This window comes from Mytilus galloprovincialis, chromosome 8 (genome assembly GCF_965363235.1).
Source record: "Mytilus galloprovincialis chromosome 8, xbMytGall1.hap1.1, whole genome shotgun sequence".
Classification (NCBI taxonomy): domain Eukaryota; kingdom Metazoa; phylum Mollusca; class Bivalvia; order Mytilida; family Mytilidae; genus Mytilus; species Mytilus galloprovincialis.
In genome coordinates, this window is record NC_134845.1 from 92,079,955 (window position 1) to 92,102,714 (window position 22,760).

The 22,760-nt window shown below is 32.3% G+C and overlaps 1 protein-coding gene across 1 annotated transcript; it reads left to right on the forward strand.

Moving 5' to 3' along the window:
- Nucleotides 1-5,026: 5,026 nt before the first annotated feature.
- Nucleotides 5,027-10,574, forward strand: LOC143042836 (uncharacterized). The gene is made up of 3 exons (XM_076215306.1): nucleotides 5,027-5,125; nucleotides 8,064-8,580; nucleotides 10,198-10,574. The coding sequence occupies exons 2-3, from the start codon at nucleotides 8,083-8,085 to the stop codon at nucleotides 10,465-10,467; spliced, it is 768 nt and encodes a 255-aa protein (XP_076071421.1). The 5' UTR covers nucleotides 5,027-5,125; nucleotides 8,064-8,082; the 3' UTR covers nucleotides 10,468-10,574.
- Nucleotides 10,575-22,760: the final 12,186 nt, after the last annotated feature.

Consider the following 22,760-nt stretch of genomic DNA (forward strand, 5'->3'; position numbering starts at 1 on the left):
TTAACTTTGTTTTCTTTTTGTTTATAATGAAATAAAATATGTCATCATTATAAAAACGTTTATTTTCCTAATTCTCAAATGCCTTTATTTTATTTTAATAGTCAGTTACAAATAAGTAATAGTGTACCCTCTAAAGCGCTTACGGAGGGAATAGGCTATATTTTTAAAAAAGTAACACATATGTTAACATGTACGTTTTTATGTGTGTGTAGGGGGAAGGGAGAATCCGATTTCTGTCGATGTCAAATATTGTGTATCATTTTTTATCAGATATTTGTCACGAAAACGTCGGGTTTTGCCTATATCATGTAATAAGTTCTAATTTTCATGGGCAAAACAAGAGGTTATTGTTTATTGTGCCTTGATTCTAAATGATGTGACTTCATTGCATCCTTAACGACACGTTTGTGATAAAATGTTTAAGATTTTAAGCTGTTATGTTTCTTTAAATTGTTATAACTGGATTTGTTCCCCTCTTTTCTGCAACACTAAAATTTGTGATAAATTTTATAGATTTTTACATGTCTTTTAACTTCAAGGCCGATATGGGAGTCTCTTGAGGAAACCTAAGGCCAATATGGAAAAAAAAACATGCTATAATATTTACCTATGTTCTGCCTTATGAGACATGAACTGATGCGAGAGTACTAGAATGGATGCAATTATGTTGATACAATAGAACTCGGTAAATTTATCGATTAATACCCAGAAAAAATACTCATTATGTGTATTGCATCCAGGATAAATAAAGGCAACAATAGTATACCGCTGTTCAAAACTCATAAATCCATGGACAAAAAACAAAATCGGGGTAACAAACTAAAACCGACGCGAGGGAAACGCATTAAATATAAGAGGAGAACAACGACACAACACCGAAACGCAACACACACAGACACGGACCAAGCAACAGACAAAACACCACGAGAATAACAAATATAACATCAAAATCAAATACATGAATTTGGAATAGACAAGTACCGTGCCACGTCTTATCTCAATATCTCAAAAATAAGAGAAAACACAAACGACTCAACGTTAAAATGCAACACACACAGAAACGAACAATATTATAACAATGGCCATCTTCCTGACTTGGTACAGGACACTTTTAAAGGGGAATAAAAGTGGTGGGTTGAACCTGGTTTTATGGCATACCAAACCTCGCAGAGTAATTAGTATCTATACTTTATCGGGGTAAATCACCGCCTACATTATTCTTTAAACATTATAAAGCACAATAAGAATTAAATATTTCGTATGAAAAATAGACAAAAACTATAATTGAGAGAAGGGAGAGTTCATGTTTCTACAAATTAAGTGTACCACAAACTTGTGAACACAATGGAAAATCGAGAATTATTCTTTCAAGTACAAATAACGTCAAAGAGCTACATGTATACGCCATTAGTTTTGGATGGGTTTTTTCCTGTAACAATAACAAATTTGATTAAAACTATTGACAGTAAAATTGATCAAAATAATAATACACGGTAGCTACAGTGTCCTGATGGCATCGTTTTTTTTGTCGAATGAATTGATCTTTTTTTCAAGTTAATTGATAGGGTATTTCCACTGTGATCAAATTTTTTTTGTGTGAATGGTATTCAACATACATATCTTTAAGGCAAACCGAAGCGTTAAATAGAGAGGGGAAAGATACCATTAGGACATTCAAACACATAAGTCAAAAATAAACAGACAACAACCTGGTTAATTATATATAGTTATCAAAGGTACCAGGATTATAATTAAGTACGCCAGACGCGCGTTTCGTTTACATAAAGACTCATCAGTGACACTTATATCAAAATAGTAATAAACCAAACAAATAACAAAGTTGAAGAGCATTGAGGATCAAAAATTCCAAAAAGCTGTGCCAAATACGGCTAAGGTAACCTATGCCTGGGATAAGAAAAGTTTTTCAAAAATTCAAAGTTTTGTAAACAGGAAATTTATAAAAATAGCCATATTTGATATTCATGTCAACACCGAAGTGCTGACTACTGTTGACTAAAAAAAGATAAAGACCAACACACAAACAATAATACATAAAAAAGAACAAAAAAACCTAACGACTGACCAACACAAACACCACCAAAATTCTATGGTTGATCTCAAATACTCCGAAAGGTTAGCATGATCCTGCTCTACATGTGGCAGCTGTCGTTTTTCTAATGTAAGAACAAACCCGGTGATAATTGAGTTGAGTTCAAGTAGTAAAAAGTTATGATTAACCGCACATCATTTGAAGTTAAACAAGTTAGGAAGCTCAAATTAAAGAAGGGGAAATAAAGCCATTAAAGTTTACTTAAGAATGCATAAATCAAATGCAATGCTCGTGTAGAACCTTTATTTATTTCAGACATTATACGGAACTACCAGAATTTGAACGATTCAGTTCTTTTTAAGATAAATTGATTTTATCGAGTGAACAAACAGTGGTCCTTTAATACATTCATTAGAAAAAAACAACTTTAAAAGTACTTTTCAGGCAAAACATAAATGAACACACAGTGCAATTACTTTTAATAGTTATCAAAGGTACCAGGATTAATTTAGTACGCCAGACGCGCGTTTCGTCTACATAAGACTCATCAGTGACGCTCATACCAAAATATTTATGAAGCCAATTAATAACAAGGTTGAGGAGCATTGAGGATCCAAAATTCCTAAAAGTTGTGCCAAATACGGCTAAGGAAATCTATGCCTGGAAAAAGAAAATCCTTATTTTTCCCAAAAATTTAAACTTTTGTTAACAGGAAATTTATAAAAATAAAATGACCATATTATTGAAATTCATGTCAACACCGAAGTGTTGACTACTGAGCTGGTGATACCCTCGGGGACGAAATGTCCACTAGCCTTGGCATCGATCCAGTGGTGTAAATAGTTATCAAATGTACCAAGATTATAATTTAGTACGCCAGACGCGCGTTTCGTCTTTATAAGACTCATCAGTGATGCTCATACCAAATTTTTATAAAGCTAAATAGTTTAAACTGTGATATTGCTAAATATACACATTTCTCGTTCATTTTTATAGATTGTTTTCTTTTATATGTTTTAAATGTGTATTTGTGTGCTTTTATGAAGAAAAGACATATTTAAGATTGAGAATGGAAATGGGAAACGTATCAAAGAGACAACAACCCGACCTTCGAAAAACAACAGCAGAAGGTAACCAACAGGTCTTCAATGTAACGAGAAATTCCCGCACCCGGAGCCGTCCTAATTAGTCGTTTTAATTTACAAGTGTTTTAGGTTTGAACATTATCAATTTATATTTTCAGCAATTAAAAGGAAGAACTCTGTGACAATGGTATTAATGTTAAGATAAATTAGACTTGGCATATGTATAATTATTTGGTCGTGAATTACAACACATTTAAATAAATAATGTACTTGTTTTTCAAAGACTTCAGCGTAAGACATATCACACGGGAGACTTTTTTTAAATATCTTTTCAAGAGAAAATCAAAGGATACGACACAAAATTAAAAAAAAAAAAGAAATGATAACAAAAAAAAAACCCACACGAAACAAACAGGACAAAGGAACAACGCTTTTATTGTTTTACTTCACCTCAAAGTCACAGTGAGGCATCAACAGAGAGCAAATATTCATACCTAAATGCAGTTTTAAGGCGCCCCTATCACGAGCTATAGCGGATTACTTTGTCAAAAGAATTGGATAGACTTTATCAGATATAACTCCACCTAATCGGGCCCTATCAAAAAAGAACAAACTGGAATGTAGTCCATATTTAAAACAAAATAGTTCCTACTCATAAGGATGCATCTTCAACTATGTAGCATATATGTTAGTAATTATGGTATCAGAGGAAAGACGAAGGACTGGTGATCCTTGTAGAACACACTTTTTTCTGACAATTTTGAAGAATTCAAAAATGTATGAATGAATTCTAAAATTGAGGATATATATAGCCTGTTTCTCAGATATGGCGCTAAGGAATGTCGAATAGATGGACGTTAAATACAAGAATTGAATATCCTGTATGTGTTGTATGATTTAAGGGGGTATAATATTTCTATGAAAACTAAGAAATGCAAGTGAACGTCACAAAAGGTAGTTACAATTAAAAATTAAAAAGGGGAATCTAGAAAAAAAACAATAGACAAGGAGGCTATATAATAGATGCAGCGCCATACTGGTATTAAAAGTCCATGACAATTGTGAATAGATTTAAATTAATCAGGAACAAACTAATTTCATGTATTATCACATCCATGCAGTTTTCAATATTTTCTAAAAATTTCATCAATTAATTAATTCAACAGGGTGGGTGTTACTAGTAAATCATGAATTGCTGACTCCCAAAGAATTTATTCTTGATACCTGATTTTATACCTGCTGTATTCCCCAGTCTACAGTATGTGTTTGTGTTATATTTTTGTTTTGTATTTTTTCGTATTTTCGATGTTTGTCGTATTAAAATTTGTTTTGTCTGTTACAGGACTTTCAGAATGATCAGTATTGCCCATTTGTGCCTTTTTCATTCTTGATAGATGTGCTTACCATTTTTGCGCTTTTTTTTTGTGATTTTAAGGGACTTCATGAGATTTTTAATATATAAGATATTTGTTTTGTTGCTTTTTCAATATTTTCATTTAAGTTATTTGCCAAGTAAATATTAATTGTGCGGAAGATGATGAATAAAAAACGAAAATAATGTTTCACTATAAAAAAACATGAAAAAGTGTGCTAGAAAATTGCATTTTTCTGTCACTATTATTGATCGTTATATGACAAAATACTGTAATATAAAATAAATCACAGAAAAGCTGACTTTACATTAAAAATGGATCAGTATTGATTGTTTACATGTATATCATTTGTTTAAATGATTATGTTTTACTTTCTTCCACTAAATTACAAAGTGAAATAAAGTTTAAAAAAAATCAAAAGTCTGGAATACCTTTTTTATCATCTATTATTAAACACGGATCTTCACTTGAATAAGAAGACTGATTCACTTGACAAAAACCCAATCCTTACCAAACACTTTACCTACCGTTGAATTTTGTATTGTCACATGGTTTCCACTTGTATAAATAACATTAGTTACATTATTAAGTACAGCACAGAAGTTTTTGTTGAACAGGTAAGTTCTTATGTATATTATCTAGTATGTGTTTTGATAAAGTTGTTTGTTTGTTTGTTTATTGGTCGTTAGTGGGGTTGTTTTTTTTTTGCAATGACATCAATCCTAAACAGAATAAACAAGAAGACCTATCCCAGATTAAGAATTTCAGGAGAAAGGTTTTAGAAAAATAAAGAATTATATTTGAACTTGACATTATCACCATATACAAAACATTTATTGTCTTTATTCTGCAGTGGGAATTTTGATGATAGAAAGCATATCCATTGCAGAAGCTCAGTACTTAAATAATGATAAAAAAAAATACGAAATTTTTTTTTTCTTAAATTTGCATTTTTTTTTTTCGTTTTATAAGGTTTGTGATTTCCAAATATTAACATCTCTTTTTCATCGCCAAAAGTCAGTCATTGTCTAAATGCGACTTAATCATAAATATGTTTTATCATAGAAACGTGACACTGTCTAAATATTGAACAGAAACTGCTCTTTTTGGCATTGTATTCTTGTTATTTTATAAAGAATAATGCAGAATGAATAAAGAAAAAAATGGTAAAAAAGTCTATATGTGTTTTACATTCATTGTATTTAAGGGCTAACTTTAAGTAGCAAGCGCAAATAGCGCTTCAAAATTTAGATCGTTGTTCAAGCAAGCTAGCTATATAACTAGGTTCAACTCACTTTTGTTTTCAAAAAATGCCTGTTCCAAGTATATATATAGCAGTCACTTCTCAAATTGTTTATAACCAACCTTCAAAAATTATCCGTTTCAAAATATTTATAAATTATTCAGAAACTAAGGTTCCAATTCCCTTTGGTAAAGTTGCCTTATATTTATTTATTATTTATTATTATATTTGCTTATTATTTTCATGTATGTGCTAGTCATATAGCTCTCAATGGTTTATGTTTAAGTACATATATGGCTTTCAATTATTTGGCATTGATCTCGAAGTTAAACTTCATATGAAGCTTATTATAATTAAGGTATTTTTCTTTTTAGAAAAGATACGTTCCATGTGTTCTAAAACATCATCACAGAACCAAAAAAACGGCTCTTTTAGTATAAGAGCAAGGGACAAAAGCATTCTAAATAAGTTAAATGATAAATGGTGGTAAATTTGAAGTCCTATTCTTTTTATCTTCTTCATCATGACTGTTGTTTAAATAGAATACCTGTGAACAACCAAGCTCGCGTTTTATTTCACTCAGTTAATAAAGTGATGCGAAAAATACCATAGAGACATTCAAACTCAAAAGTCGACAAGGATTACCTCACATCACCTCGGTTTTCTCCGAGTTCGTTTTGATCAGTCTCTAATTCTCTGTGTATTTTTTGGTAGAATGTTCTATGTGATTTCGTCGGTTTTCTTAAAAGCCATATAATTATCTTTTTATCTTCAAGACATTGTTTGAATGATCTCTAGGTGCAATTGTAACAAGTATCCAACAATCTTCCGCAGACGTTGATGTTAACTACTTTAGTTCAAAGTGTGTTCGGCAATTTCAAGCAAAACCTAAACCGCAGTATGTTTCCAATTTTAAACAATTGTTTGAAAGTCATGTTTTTGCCTTGTATTCCTGAATCTCGGTGGTGGTCGTTTCGTTTTTTGTAAAAAAAAAAATGTTTTTCCTAAGAGAATTAAATTTTTGAAGAAGATCGCTTCTAAATGTGACATAAAATATCAATGTTTACGTTCATTTAACTCATAACGTGTTTTGGTACCTACCGATCCGGGTTTTATATTTTCAGCTTTGAGCGTTCCTTGTGAATGTAAATACAGAAATGCGTTTCGAGTGTAGACAATTAATGAAGTTTTATTTTGTCAATGTATAATATTTTTTTTTGTACAATGACATATGTTGTTCCTCATCAAAGCTTCATGACTTCATAATAAGACACCTTTATAGCTGTTTAAAATGCGACAACCAAAAGTGTAATTATCTCCAAAATAAACCATAATAACTTAATACATTTGAATATAATCATGATTAAGAAAAAAAAACAAACACCAAAGGAAGAAAAAGGTAGGAACTAATCGCATATCAACCTTACTTAATCTCGATAATTTGATATTTTTGGAATGTCTCCATTCATTTATACTTTAGAGAATCCACCTATATATCTCAGAAGTCGAAGATAGAACCTTCATTTAATTTGACCAACCTGTTTATTATAATACACCAAAATGAAAGAGATTTTTTTTTTAATTTCAATCACAGTTCGCATTTTGTTTGGTAGCACTGACATGTTAAAGGGACATTCTTTCAATATATCAGGGACAATGAAGACAATATTAATGATGACAAACATTCGGTAAAAGTTGTCTGATCCCTCTTCTACAAATAAAAAAAACCAGGAATCAGCGTTTAGTTGAATTTGAACATTCTTTTTTATCTATTTTTTTTTTTAATTTACCCTGTTTTCATCTCTAAATTCGCAACCGGGGAAGTGTAAATCTGATTTTTAAAGAGAAAATAAGGTATGAATGAATTATTTGACCAGGAAAAAAGATACTTGTACTATGACTCACAAATTAAAATTTGGACAGTTTACGGTTTAGGAGTTCATTGCTCCATATTTCACATCAATAATCTCGAGAAAACATGTTAAATCCTTTTTTTTTTTTTTTTACTTTAACAGTGTTAAATCCTATACTATTCACAGTTTTAAAATTCTTATAGTTATCAAAGCTATAATAAAAGAGTCAAATTAAATTGACGGCATATCTTTTTAACCGTCTCAAACTTTCTCGTGTTTCGTATTCTTTCATTGACGAATCGGTTTTTTTTTTGTTATCACTTCCAAAAGTTTTGTATTGTTCTTTTTATCCACCTCACAAAATCATTATGCAAGATTTAAGATCTTTCACAAAATCATAATGCAAGATTTAAGATCTTTCACAAAATCATTATGCAAGATTTAAGATCTCATTTGTAGAGGCTTAGAATTTAACAAAATGGCAGAAATTGCAGAAATATTCGAGGTAATAGACGAAGCGGCAGATGGAATGGCTGATGAAGCCGAAGGAGCTGAGGTAGATATGGACCCTGATGAACAAGCAGAGTTTGAGGAAGAAGTTGCAGATGCGACAAAGGAGGTTCAAGAATTATCAAAAAGTGCAGAAGTTTTTAAGAACATTATGGAAGGATCTCTTAAATTTTTGAAATCATTTGGAATATTTGTGGTGAAAACCTCTGCTGTCGGTGTTATTCTGTTTTTTGTCAATGTTGGTTTATCAAAACTTATCAAGGTTACAAAGAGCAAAGGACACAATGGCAATAAGAAAATATTAGCTATTGTCAAGGCAAATATTCAGCTTATCAAAACAGAATACAGCTTGTGTAATGCCATAAAAGATTGGTTGCAAAAACACAAGGACGACATAATTACCTTGGATGGCATTGACATTAAACTAGAGTCTATATTTGAGACAAAACTGAAGCCTATATCTGATGTAAGTTTAACGTTAATATACTGTTTCTATTCACGAATTAATTACAGAACCCATACACGATTATTGTTTCAATTTAGTTTGGCGGGATATCCTGTCGACATTTAGTATCCGAGGTAAGAATCTAGTGGTACTGTTATCTGAGTTGGACATAACTGCTGTTTTATATATTATACTTGTCTGAACTTTTAACAACATGTTGTGTCGACACTTGTCTATCTTGAACAACTATATGCTGACATACAATTTTTTGCTGGTGGACTATCAATCCCCGAGGGTATCATCAGTTCAGTAGTCAGTGCTTCGGTATTGTCATATTTAACAGACTTTACTAAAATTGTCCGTTTATAAATTTTGAAATAATTATGAAACAAAGGTTTCAACTCCCTCAGGCAAAGTTGGCTTTAGATAAATTTGGCTATTTATTTTAGGTATTTTTGACATATAGCTCTTTAACGATTTTTGGTACTTATTCTTCATCGGATTTCAAATTTTGGCTTTGAGTGTTCCTGATGAAGGTAAATCCAGAAAAGCGTTTCGGACGCAATAAATTATAAAACATTTTTGTAAAACGTGTTGTTTTAATTTTTTGAGTTGTATTATTACGCCAAAATTTTGTCTCTTTAGTGTATAATTTACATTGCCACGATATGTTCTGTGTTATTCATCACGCTTTATCAGCAAACATATCAACACTTTCTCAAACTGTTTTCGCAAACAAATAGCAATTATTGAAATTGTCACTTACAAAATAAAACACTGTTCGTCCTCTTAAACAGTCTTCTTTTCTCCTGCACTCGTGTGATGCTAAATGTTATATTGAAATAGACTCGTAGTTTGTTGAAAGCAATGATTATATTTTTCTTTGTAACAACTATACATGAATATAAAAAAGAAGATATGGTATGATTACCAATGAGACAACTCTCCACAACAGACATAATGACGCATACATAAATAACCATGTCACCGTACGGCCTTCAACAAGGAACTGTGTATCCCCTTATCTTATTTTCACATAAGTCGGATCAGACACTTAAAAAGTAAGAAGATCAAAGAAGCTATTTTATCAATTTAACATACAGACATATTGATGATATTCTTTCCATTAACAATACCAACTTTTCTGATTGGGCCCCATTAATTAATCATCCTGAACTAGACATTAGATAAACCGCAGATACAAATTCCTCTGCGTCATTTCTAGACATTTAGTACGGGTTTGACACCAGCGGTTATCTCAGTATCATAATCTATGACAAACGAGACGATTTCATATACTTTCAATTTAGTTTGATTTCAGAAGTAGCAGAGATAAGGGAAAGATTATCAATAATATTTACATATTTTATTGTTACGACAAACATTGTGTTTTTATTCTTTCTTTATCATTATTAAGTTAAGAATATTAGTAGGACAGTAAAAAAGTAAACAAAAAATACAAGACTTCAAGATGAATTCAAAATGTGGAGGTTTATAAAAAAAACTTGGCATGTTATTAACCAAAGGAACGAATGGAAAAAAACCGACATGTTTCTGACTTGGAAATAACAAATAGTTTTATTTCGTATTGACATAAAATTAAACCATGAACATATTTTAAGTATTGTTGTGTTGTAGGCTATTGAGAGGACCTATGATACCGCAAAGCATTTAATGACTAAGAAAGACGGCAAACGGTCATTCAATATTCCGACAGTAACCGACATTGATAGCTTGTTGGATGGATCGGTTTCTTTCCTTACAAGCATTAGAAAGCTCAGAGACTTTGCAGAACTAAACAAGGGAAAGGTTGTTAGTCTTAAATCCTTCCTTGAAATAGTTACCCCAGAAGACCTTGATGAAATACAGAATCAAATCGAGCATTTAAAGAAAATGCCTTTGGAATGATGAACAGAAACAAGACTTTAAATTTGTATATTTATGTAACTTTTTGAGAAAAATGTATTTAGAACATGTATAAACCTTTATTCAAAACATAAAGCTTTCTGTTTTTAGTGTGTTTCGTTGTTTCTTGATAACTTGAATTATTTTGAAAAGAAATTTCAAGAGGTCATACATTTAAATTCAAATCAAAATACCGAAAAGGAGTCTTAATGGGAGAACTAATAGAGTTCAAATCCAACCTCTGAGGTTATTTTTTTTTAAATAACAATAGATGAATATTTTATAAACTGAGAAAGTTTCAATAACAGTATCATGATAACTAGTGATTAATCATCTAGGCAAATGTTTCATTAAAAATTGTCTATCCCCTGCATCTACAAAGGCGCATTGGTAGTAATTTAAAAGCAGAACACAATTTACAAAATTCTCAACTAATAACAGAATAAGACAAACAATGGTACGACATTCATTTCGATTTCTATTTTCATTATTATGGTTGAATTTTGACTAACCGATGGTCAAAACTAGATTTACTAGTCAATGGATTCAATGAATTACGTATCGATGCTAAACAATGCAAACAGTACTGATCAAAGGTTTTAACACAAACAAATGCCGAACAGCTACAAATTACTAGTATGTAAACAGATAGACATCATCAGCATTACGTGTGATCAAGTGGAAATGATTTACTTACTACGTTAAGTTTTCATGTAATGGCTTGTCTGTGAATTTGTATTACGCATCAATATTTAAAAGGTAAAATGACATAACTGTAACCGTTTCAGGATAGTAAAGGCATTTGAAGCGGAAGCATTCGGAGCAGTGGAGAAGACCCATCTATTTGCATAACTATTTTTTTATAATGACACTGCAATAAAAACGGTCTTTAATAGGTTTAAACCATCAGAGAAACGAGGATAAGACATTCGTAAATGATCCCAGAACAGGTAATGTCGATTGGTAGTTTCATTATTAAGGTTATTTTCGTTAGTTATGGCATTCGATATTATAAAGAATTTGTTTTTATTTTATTTTTTATATATTTCGATAACTTACATATCGATGCAAATATCCTTGATAAAAGATTAGGACCAAACCACAAATTAAACCATGCCAACAGTGAAATGGCTACAAGTCTCTTATTACAACCGTCGTTATCAAGGTGAAATAGTATACATAATATAAATAAGTTTTAATCTGATTGTGGTAAACTTTTATGAGCCTATTTCTTTCAAGGTTTATTATATATACCCGCTAGTTATTTAAGAGTTTTTCAATGAAGTCGGGTATTGAAAGTAGACTTACAATTTGCAATCCAGGACAAGGAATTAAGGACAAATAATCCTTGTCTGACATATTTCTTTCCTATCTTATAGATTTAATAAAAAGTGTCAGGTATCAGACGGAAATCAGTCTTACACAATATGGGTATAGTTATTGGGATCATAATTGACGTGGCTGTCACTGCAGCTGCCGCAGCAGCAGAGGCGGCCGCGGATGCAGCAGCAGCGGCATTAGCAGAGGCCGCAGCAGAAGCAGCAGCAGAGGCCGCAGCAGAGGCCGCAGCAGAGGCCGCAGCAGAGGCAGCAGCAGATGCCGCAGCTGAAGTGGAAGCAGAAGAAGCAGCGGAGAAAGCTGCAGAGTCAGCAGCGGAATCAGCGGTCAAAGGTGCTGGAGAAGGCGCATCTATTGCAGCAAAAGTTTTGAGAGGAATTGCGAAGTTAAGCAAGTTAATTAAGGAGTTCTTTTTCGTCGATGCTGTTTTTAAAACTGCCATGAATATCATTCGTGATATCGAAAGTAGCTCTCCAAGAGTAAAAAAATTTGAAAAGTACCTGAAGGTTTTGATAGAAATGGGGAAAAAAATTAGTAGCATAAAGGAATGGCTAGAAAACCACCAGAAAGATACCGTTAAATTGGAAGGAATAGATGTGCCTGTTGATTCCGGTGTACTGAGCAAATATATGTCTCCACTTACAGCTGTAAGTAAAAAATAAAACACATTATTAATAAATATGTATAACAAAAGATGTTACGACATTCTTCAATGAGATAATGATATAAATTTCATTAACGTTTTGCCTCGGGAACCGGTTCTAATCGAAAACGGATATTAGAGCCATTGTATAAAGTACAATATCTGATTTTAGTAAGGCTGTAGGTACAGTATAGCATATGTAAAAAATGTTTTTGAAAAAAAAGAATGTTTTTTTTCCTAATGCGAACGTATTCTGTTGTGTTCTTTCCTTATAGGAATTATAGAATATCGTGAACTTCATCAAAAAACATACACAAACACGAATGAATAGATATTTTATTTTATGAATAATTACATATATTCAGATGATATTCGCTAACATAATGAAACATCTATAAATATAGCAGTAAAACGTAGCTACTGATTATCTACAAAAAGGCCATCACTAAAGTTATATTTAAACGATACCAAATGAAACCATAAATGACCCCTATATGAACACTTGAAATATTTTTATCTTTTCTTAATTTGTTTTAGGGAGTAGGACAATTGAAAAGCCTATCTAACGATGTTGAAAACAAAAACAAACAGAATAAAGCGGTGACGGACACACAACTTGATGCCATGAGACGTTGTCTTATAAAAGTAAACACAACATTCGAATCATTGGCAACGTTTATGGATAAGAAAAAAAGCATAGTTAAAGTGTTGTCGTCCTTTCCAATCAGCATGGGTGAAGTGAAAACTTGGAAATCAGAGCTTGGGAATTAAAGGATAACATGATTAATGAGACAGACAAATTGTATATAGAATGCTTAAAAAATTATACAGTCGTGTCAACCACAGAATCCTTTTAGTAGAAAATGTTTTTTCTATAATAAAAATTGTTATCACTGATTAATATATGATTAAGGTAAATGAATTGATTTACATGTGTGCAGTCATAAATGATTTGTAGAAATCGATGGTTGACACTGAATGGGCAATGTAAAACCGTAAGTCGAATAAAGACACTTAAGGATGAACTTAGATGATCGTAGGTGAAATTAAATAAATTAAGACTTTAAAATTGATGCTTTTAGCTGGAAGAGTAAAAGTTAAGGATCAAAATAAGCTAAAATTATTGATACATGTAGGTCCTTTTTGTGATATTTGATTTATAAAATATGACGGGGAAAAAGCTGACTCGGACTTTTACCTTATATCTGCATTAGTATAATTTGGGTCTCAAATCAAAAGAAAGAAAATCATGAATCTGCTAAAATTTGGTTAAATGACCTGTTAAGAGCTATTAAATCTTATATGAAAAGATAAATGAGTGTTATGTGGCAAAATATTTTACCTTGTATCGTATACAAAACAACACCAAGGAGTCCGAACATCTGACACAAATTCTAAAACCTCACCTAGGTAAATCCTTAAAGACAGAAAAATAAATACATGTATTGAGCGAAAGTGTAGGCATTGACACGTAATGCTTCATCTGTTAAAAACGTTTCTATATGACATATCCAATTATAAGTCGACACGCTTTAGTCAGTTGGTACATGAATGTTGTCTAATTATAACACATTACCAAGTTCATAACCAACCATACGCTTTTGTTACTCTTGCAAATAAAATGATACGGGGACACCATAAGAAACACACGGTATATTTTAAAGCTATAAAAGTCTCTGACATGAAGAAAATAAACAATTATTTGTTATGTGGCGGATTGAAACTTATGTGTTAGCGTTCATCCAATCCCTACATAAGAATTAACGTTAAAAATCAGACGAGTTGAAAAAGACTTGAATTATCAGATCGGCACAAGGCACAAGAAACAGCTAACAAAAAGAAAAAGAGGCAAAAGAGGCGTACTTCATGCACAAAAAAAATCTGTCATTTTTGCAAGTTTACAAAATGTTACATTATGTGCTGTTCGCTGTTCTGAACAAATGTTTACACAAATAAAACATAATCGCAATTTCTTTCGGGACTTGAGCCAAACTATTAACAGCAAATAGTTCGGCTTAGAAAGTTGACACCTGCATGTTAACAAGAAATTGGTGAATATATAAAGACAAATATAATCAGTAAAGATAAAACAATAACATCTAAATTGTTGACTTTGAAGATCGTGAAACAAACACGATTAATGATACAAATTCAGCAATCCGCAGAGGAGTCGGACCTTTGTTTCTTACAATCTACTTTTTAAGAATGTCTTATTTTACATCAGCTATTTGTTTCAATGTCTAAAACTCTTGTGGCTTATTGGATCGTCATCATTCGTTTCATGATATTATTATGATCGTGGTTACTTTATAAATCCATGTTAGCTTTTGCTAAAGGTTAATGAAATCGAACTCAAACAATTATGTCGTAATTGACATTCTTTTAAATATTTTGGTCTGAAAATTTCAATATAGCTTAATTGCTGATTTTCATTTGTTGTCCTAAAAATGCATATATTTTTTGTCAAAAGCAAACAAAAATTAATCAATCATTTCAACAATGCAAAATAGAAAACAAAAAAAAGATAAAATCCTGTCATTCATGCAGCACGAAAAATTTAGCCTAATCATCTCTTTAAAAGAGGGACGAAAGATACCAAAGGGACAGTCAAACTCATAAATCTAAAACAAACTGACAACGCCATGGCTAAAAATGAAAAAGACAAACAGAAAAACAATAGTACACATGACACAACATAGAAAACTAAAGAATAAACAACACGAACCCCACCAAAAACTAGGGGTGATCTCAGGTGCTCCGGAAGGGTAAGCAGATCCTGCTCCACATGCGGCACCCGTCGTGTTGCTTATGTGATTACAAATCCGGTAAATAGTCTAATTCGGTAGGTCAAATTCATGAAAGGGAAGGGGATTGTAGTTACGACGTGAGGAACATATCCGATATCATTTGTGAAATGGTTATTCCATAACGGTCAACCAACTCGTGATGGCGTCCGTAAAATTTACGAAGGGATGATTTCAACTTCACCATTTGGAACTCTTGATTTAATAGCTTCCTTGTGAGCAGTAACCCTCTATCAAGAAAATCATGATAGGAAATGCAAGCACGGGAATATCGTATCAATTGAGAGATATATACCCCGTATGCAGGTGCTGCTGGAATGTTGCTACTTAGAAATGGAAAGTTCACAATTGGAAAGTTGAAATCATCTCTTTTGTCGTAAAGTTTTGTCTTCAACCGACCCTCATTGTCAATTTCTAGATGTAAGTCAAGATATGAAGCTGACTTAACTGTATCTGTAGTATCCTTTATCTCCAATTCGATGGGATAGATGCGTTCCACATAGTCACCAAATTTTGAATTGTTTAGTGAAAGAACGTCATCTATATAGCGGAAAGTAGAGTTAAAGGATATTGCTAACTTCTTATCTTTCTTCCTAAGAAGTTCCTGCATGAAGTCAGCCTCATAATAATAAAGAAACAAGTCAGCAAGTAGAGGGGCACAGTTTGTTCCCATTGGTATGCCGACAGTCTGTTGAAAAACACGTCCTCCGAACGTAACAAATATGTTGTCAATCAAGAAATCAAGCATCTTGATAATATCGGTTTCAGAGAATTTTTTGTTTGAATCAGAGTGATTCTTTACAAAGTAGGATTTATCCCTCCCTAAGACAAGATATTTGTATCTACGTTGGCCATTCTTTTTTATGAAGCAAAGTAATACCAACTCTTTTAATTTGTCTTTAAGTTTGGAATGTGGAATACTTGTGTAAAGCGTAGAGAAGTCAAATGTTTTAATACTGTTACAAGATGAAAGAGAGTTAGATTGTATGTACTCTAAAAGATCTTTGGAATTTTTAAGTATCCACATCTGATTCACGCCACCTCTAGAATAGGCAGTTTCACAATAACTTTGAAGCCCGTCTTTGATTGCTGATAAAATGGATGTTAATAATTTAGAAAGAGGTTTTGTGGAGCACTTGGAAGACCCAGCAATATACCGCTGTTTGTAAGGACACTTATGTAGTTTAGGTATCCAATACAGTGATGGAAGATCCAGTTCTTCATCTTTGGTTGAAATACCAAAGGAACAAAGAACAGACCTATGATTATCCAGGATTTCCTCTTTGGTAAGTGTCGTGAGGGTATATGTTGAGTTTCCAAGTGAATTGTCTATACCTAATTCGTTTATCAAACAATTAATGTAATGACTTTTACAGACAAAAACGATGTTATTTGGGGCTTTGTCTGCGGGGACAACAACATATTTATCATGGAGGTCGGATAGGTGTTTAGCAACATTTGGGTCTTTAAAAATTGACGTAGCATGGGCATTGATGGACCCATTCAGTTTCTTAATTCTGATTTGTATTAAGGACCTCACTGCCTTTATCCATTCGGATAGAGTGTCTACGTCTTCCTTCTCGCGCTTAGCCCATTGCCTGGCATAATCCTCGACTGAATCCATCAAAATTTTAAAGTTGTATTTCCAATTGATGGATTTAGGCTCACGATATTTCGGACCTTTCGATAACACGTTTCGTAGAGAAGTGTTATTAACAATGTTAAGGTCACCGGTAATAACGTGGCCAGCGGGATTATATGTGAATTGGGAACTAGCACAAGTGCAATCAGGAGGTTTAGACTTGAAGTCGTCAATATCGAGATCCTGCAAAACGCGTTTGTAATTGAAAATTTTAGTTGCAATAGGTTTGGTATAGGTATAAGAAATTATTGGTACAGACTGGTCTTTAAAATAAGGAGGTATTTTCGATTGAACTAATTTATGATGAAGGATATTGCCAAGGTTGACGCCATCGAGACCTTTGTTGGCAAAGGAAAGATTTAGAAAATATCTTTTCTCTTTTTCATCTTTTCCAATGCGAACTGGCTTGAAAAGTCTGTGACTTGCAATATCCGAAATTATAGCTTGAAGTTTGTATTGGTTTGAATGAGGGTTTGTAACAGTGGATTCCAAACATAAATTGAACAGAGAATGAAGTTTTGAAAGGGGTAATGAATACACGAAGGACTAGATAGAATACCTATACCATCAATTAACCAGAGACATGCGATGAAAATTAGCCAAAAAGGGTTTGCCTCATCAGATTGATAAAACAAACCGCAAAACTAATACAAAAAACCTCCTTAGACAAAAATGAAGCACAGAGTACTCGTCGTTAAAAAAATCTAGATTTACTTAGAAACACGTATCAAAGACAAAGTACACAGGATTAACTTTTATTACATCGCAAACAATCCCGGAAAACTTGACCATGAGTAATGCCAAACAAATTAGTATCGACAGAATGTGGTATCATAGGCGTTAATACTAATTTAGCAATGACGGTTTTGTTTTAACTTTGAATAAGTACCGAAACTGACAATATTTAAAGACCGAATTTCAATGTTTAATTGAATTCGAACACCTTTGAGAATATGTTGTAATCCAAGCACCCATAAGCGTACAGGAATTGTTTCAATACTATTTTTGAATGATAGTTGATTGTTAGGAAACTGAGTTGCTCAAAACGTTGAACGGTGGATAAACAGGTTAACCAGTGGTTAAGTTTAAGCCACTTGTTAATTATTATAGCTCAAAACTTATCCATTGGTTAAATATCAATTTCCACTGGATGAATTTAGCCAAACAAAATCAAGTAGTTTACTTTTTATCCATGGGATAAATACAATAATGGTTGCAAGGTTCATTCATAATGTTGGCAGACAACACGACAAGCAAAGAGTTCATGGCCGTTTTGTAGGTACTGCTTCAAAAACCATATCATTTACTTATAGTTGTATATTTCTTAAAGTACTATTCTATAGCAACATAGAGGGGATACGAAGGAAAAGTAAGAAAAGCTCCTAATAACACCCAGTATTGCTTATTCTGAAATGGAATAACATTCACTTACATGTAGTATGAATAATCGGCAGAATTAAGTTGAAAACTGGGTAACTGACGTGAATTGGAATAATTCGTCTGTTATACTTCAAGCTATCAATTAAACCAGTCTGAACAAATACTTTTCACTTCTGTAACTTTAAGCATCAGGTAGAATAGGAAGTCAGAACAATAATGTTGGTACATGTATCATGTGATTTGATAACAAGTATATCCTTAATCTCGTTTCAATCATACAAAGCATCATCAAGGAAGCAAGGTATTATTGTTTTTTCTTGCCTCTTCAGGGTTACAACAGAAGTAGGACAGCATTACCGTCTGCCGACCTTTATACAATTTACGATTTTGCTTTTATTCAGTCGCGTCGCTAAAAGAATGAAATGACGCTGACATATTAGATATTCAATTTAGCATGTCTTTATTTAGCAAAGATCACTATGGCATCCAAATAGTGCTTCATAAGTCTAGCAATTAATTTATAGTAGATGTAGGTCTTCTTATGTTTCTTTGATACATATTTGACGTGGCTCTGTACTTATAAACCCCGTCAGATATTGTACTTTTATGGAAAATTTATTTATTCTTGTCTTTAAATTTTGTCTATCCCAAATTCATGTGTGTAGTTTGATGTTGTATTTGTGGTTCTCGTCGGAATTGGTCAAATTTGTTGACGCATTTTCTACTATATTCATGTGTTATGGTAAAGAAAATTAATCACCGCCTTCATTTATTAGATTTTATTTTGTTCAACGTAATCTACGATAATTTACGTTTGAAGTTGGATTCAAAACCAACTTGACATATATATATTATAGTTAATTGCTATTAATAAGTATTGCATTGTGCATTGTGTTTAAATGTAAAATCAGTATTGAGTTCTATTATAATCTTCAATCAATCATAATTCGATCTTACTTTTGAGATATAGTTTTTCAAATGTGACGTCATTTTTGTGATGTTTCAGAAATTCATGTGACGTAATTTTTCTGCCTTTTCACCATTCGTATGTGACGTCATTTTTATGATCTTTTACGTTGAGGCCTGGACTCAGTCGAGTGTGTCTATTTTTCTGTGTTGGTCTTTGCATTATGTATTCGGGTTTTGTTTTCTGTAATTAGTTAATAGTTCAGTTCCATTATGTATATCTTTTGTATTCATTTAATAAAATTTACTGTTTGCATAGCATAAATTGTTCTAAATAATAAGGATGTTCTTATCCCAAGCATAAAAACATAGCCGTATTTGACACAACCTTTTTCAACTTTTGATCTTCAGTGCTGTACAACTTTGTACTTCTTGCACTTTCGATCTTTTATATCTGGGCGTCACTGGTGAGTCTTGTGTGGACGAGGCGCGTTTTTTGGCGTATTGAATTTTAAACCTGATGCCTGTTGTTATCTATTAATCATGTGTTTCTTTGTCTAATACGTTCTCCTTTTTATTGGTATTGTCGTCCTGTAATATTGTGTTGTCATTTCAATGTTATATTTAACATTGCCATTAAAGTACGAGGTTTGGCATGCCACAAAACCAGGTTCAACCCACCATTTTTATCTTTAAAAATGTCCTGTACCAAGTCAGGAAAATGGCCATTGTTATATTATAGTTCGTTTCTGTGTGTGTAACATTTTAACGTTGTGTGTTCCGTTGTGTCGTTTGTTTTCTCTTATATTTGAGTGTGAATTCACATTACTATAAGACGTGTCACGGTACTTTTCTATCCCAAATTAATGTATTTGGTTTTGATGTTATATTTGTTAATCGCATCGGACTTTGTATAGTGCTTAGTCCGTTTCTGTGTATGTTACATTTTAATGTTGTGTCGTTGTTCTCCTCTTATATTTAATGCGTTTCCCTTACTTTTAGTTTGTTACTCCAATTTAGTTTTTTGTCCATAGATTTACGAGTTTTGAACAGCGGTATACTACTGTTGCCTTTATTTGATAATATGCTTGGTGTATATGCCATTTTGTGCTTCTTTGTGAAATTTATTTTAGTGATTAGATTATTAAACATGTTGACTGCTGTTCCCCTTTTATGACATTTTTACTTAATACCTCTGTATGTTTTGTTCATGCATCGTTGTCAATATAATGGAATATGATGCGACTGTCATACAAGTGAGAGGTTTAGCTAGCTATACAACCTAGTTCAATCAACCATTTTCTACATAAGAAAATGCCTGTAACAAGGCAGGACAATGACAGTTATTTTGCATTCGTTTAATGTTTTTTGTGATTTTGATTTTGCCTTCTGATTAAGGACTTTCTGTTTTGGATTTTCCTTGGAGTTCAGTATTTTTGCCAATGTTATTTTGTAAGAAAATCTGGTACATTATCAACTTTGATGAACTAGTTATTTTGTCACGAATAAGGTTTTTGCCTATAAATTAACCAATCTCTATGTAATTAAATCTTTATACAAAAAGTGGTTTAAAATACACCATCATTTATAGTTGCATATTTCCAGAATAGTATTTAATGTATTCACCGTATATGAGACATTTTCTTGGAAATTATACACTTTAATGTATCAAGATGCCAGGGTCAACATTTTTTTTCAACCAACAAAGATTTGGATAAATGTAGCTTTATATATGGTGCTTCCTTTTCAACTGTGATACTGAATACAAAATCTGTAATGGTCATTTAACTTGAATAACCAAACGCACCCAACAATTATTGTCCTTTCTACAGTTTAATTCAACAAAAACGACTATCATAAAACAACAATTCCTAACAACATAAATATATCTCAAAGCTTCAGAAATTCTAAACTAAACAAGAGATAAACGTGATAGTAACAACAAATGACCATCATTTGAAAATGCCTGTACCAAGTCAGGAGTATGACAGTTGTTGTCCATTGGTGCGGTGTTGTATCATTTGATTTTGCCATTTAATAAGGGACTTTCCGTTGGACTTTCTGTAATGGTCATTTAACTTGAATAACCAAACGCACCCATCAATTATTGTCCTTTCTACAGTTTAATTCAACAAACACGACTATCATATAACAACCATTCCTAATAACACAAATATATCTCAAAGCTTCAGAAATTCTAAACTAAACAAGAGATAAACGTGATAGTAACAACAAATGACCATTATTTGAAAATGCCTGTACCATGTCAGGAGTATGACAGTTGTTGTCCATTGGTTTGGTGTGTTTTATCATTTGATTTTGCCGTTTGATAAGGGACTTTTCGTTTTGAATTTTCCTCTGAGTTCAGTGCTTCTGTGATTTTACTTTTTACTACAACCAAGTCGATGAGAAGTTTCTTCCTAGAGGAAACTTTACTGCTGTTGAATTTTTCCCTGAGGGCATCAATAATTTGGTAGTGTCATGCATGATGAATACAAATGACTCAAAGAACAAACCAACTGGGACGTCGCCAGGGTTATCAAGGTCCTCTTTTGCTGCACAAAACACTGTAGCATTTGATTTGGGTGTTCCACGAAAATATTTCTCAGGATATCCCTGATTTGACGTATTTTCAGACGGAGGGTTATTACATTTTATAAATTCAGATACTTTTAATAAATTGAAGCCTTGTTGCATCAATATTTACGACTGTTTAAAGACATCTGCTACAAGTGAATCAACACCTATTTGTCATATTTTGTTAATAGTGAACAAAAGTGTAAAACATGCTACACAGAGAAACAAGTGGTCAGTATGCTAAAGTTTCTTATAGACAACATATTTGTTAAAGGAGGTAGACCTTTCAAAAACTTGTCGGCATTCCAATGGGAAAGAACTGTGCGCCTCTCCTTGCCGAACTCTTCTTCTTTACATATGACAGTTGTTGTCCATTCGTTTGATGTGATTTATTTTTTTATTTTACCATTTGATTAGAGACTTTCCGTTTTGAATATTCCTCGGAGTTCAGTTTTTTTTTTTTTTTACTTTTTAATATTTAAGGCATTTGTTTATATGGAATGAACAATCGACATTTGAAGACATTAATATTCTATGCCGTATTAAGAAAATTTAAACTCGATACTAAGCGTTTTTTGTTTTTTTTTTAACTTTCAACGCTCCAATATTGTCATTGTCAATCTTTTTTTTTTGATAAGTCAAATCGATAAGTTTAAATCTCTACAATTAGTCCATTTTTACAGAATTTTTCATGGTTAACTAGGTATATCATTAGATTATTAAAACCATTTAATATCACCTTAAATCTTGACATGATTAGTCAGTGACCTTCGCAATGCAATGCAACTTCATTTATAACAATCTTATACCATCACATAACGATATCATATACAACATTCGTATGATCATTATCTGTGCTATCAAATAAACGTTAGAGGGCGTCCATATTCAGTATAATGTATTCTTAATAATAAATCAATTTAAGGCAATTTCTAAAGCCAATATTATTAGTAAATAAAGTACGTGTTACGTTTTTAAATAAAATGTTGGCATTTCCAGAAAATCA

What these genes read in the sequence shown, in the direction of transcription:
- LOC143042836 (XM_076215306.1), top strand. Translation starts at nt 8,083, where the DNA reads ATGGCAGAAATTGCAGAAATATTCGAGGTAATAGACGAAGCGGCAGAT. An exon ending in AACTGAAGCCTATATCTGAT is followed by an intron (nt 8,581 to 10,197) that starts GTAAGTTTAACG and finishes GTTGTGTTGTAG; the next exon opens with GCTATTGAGAGGACCTATGA.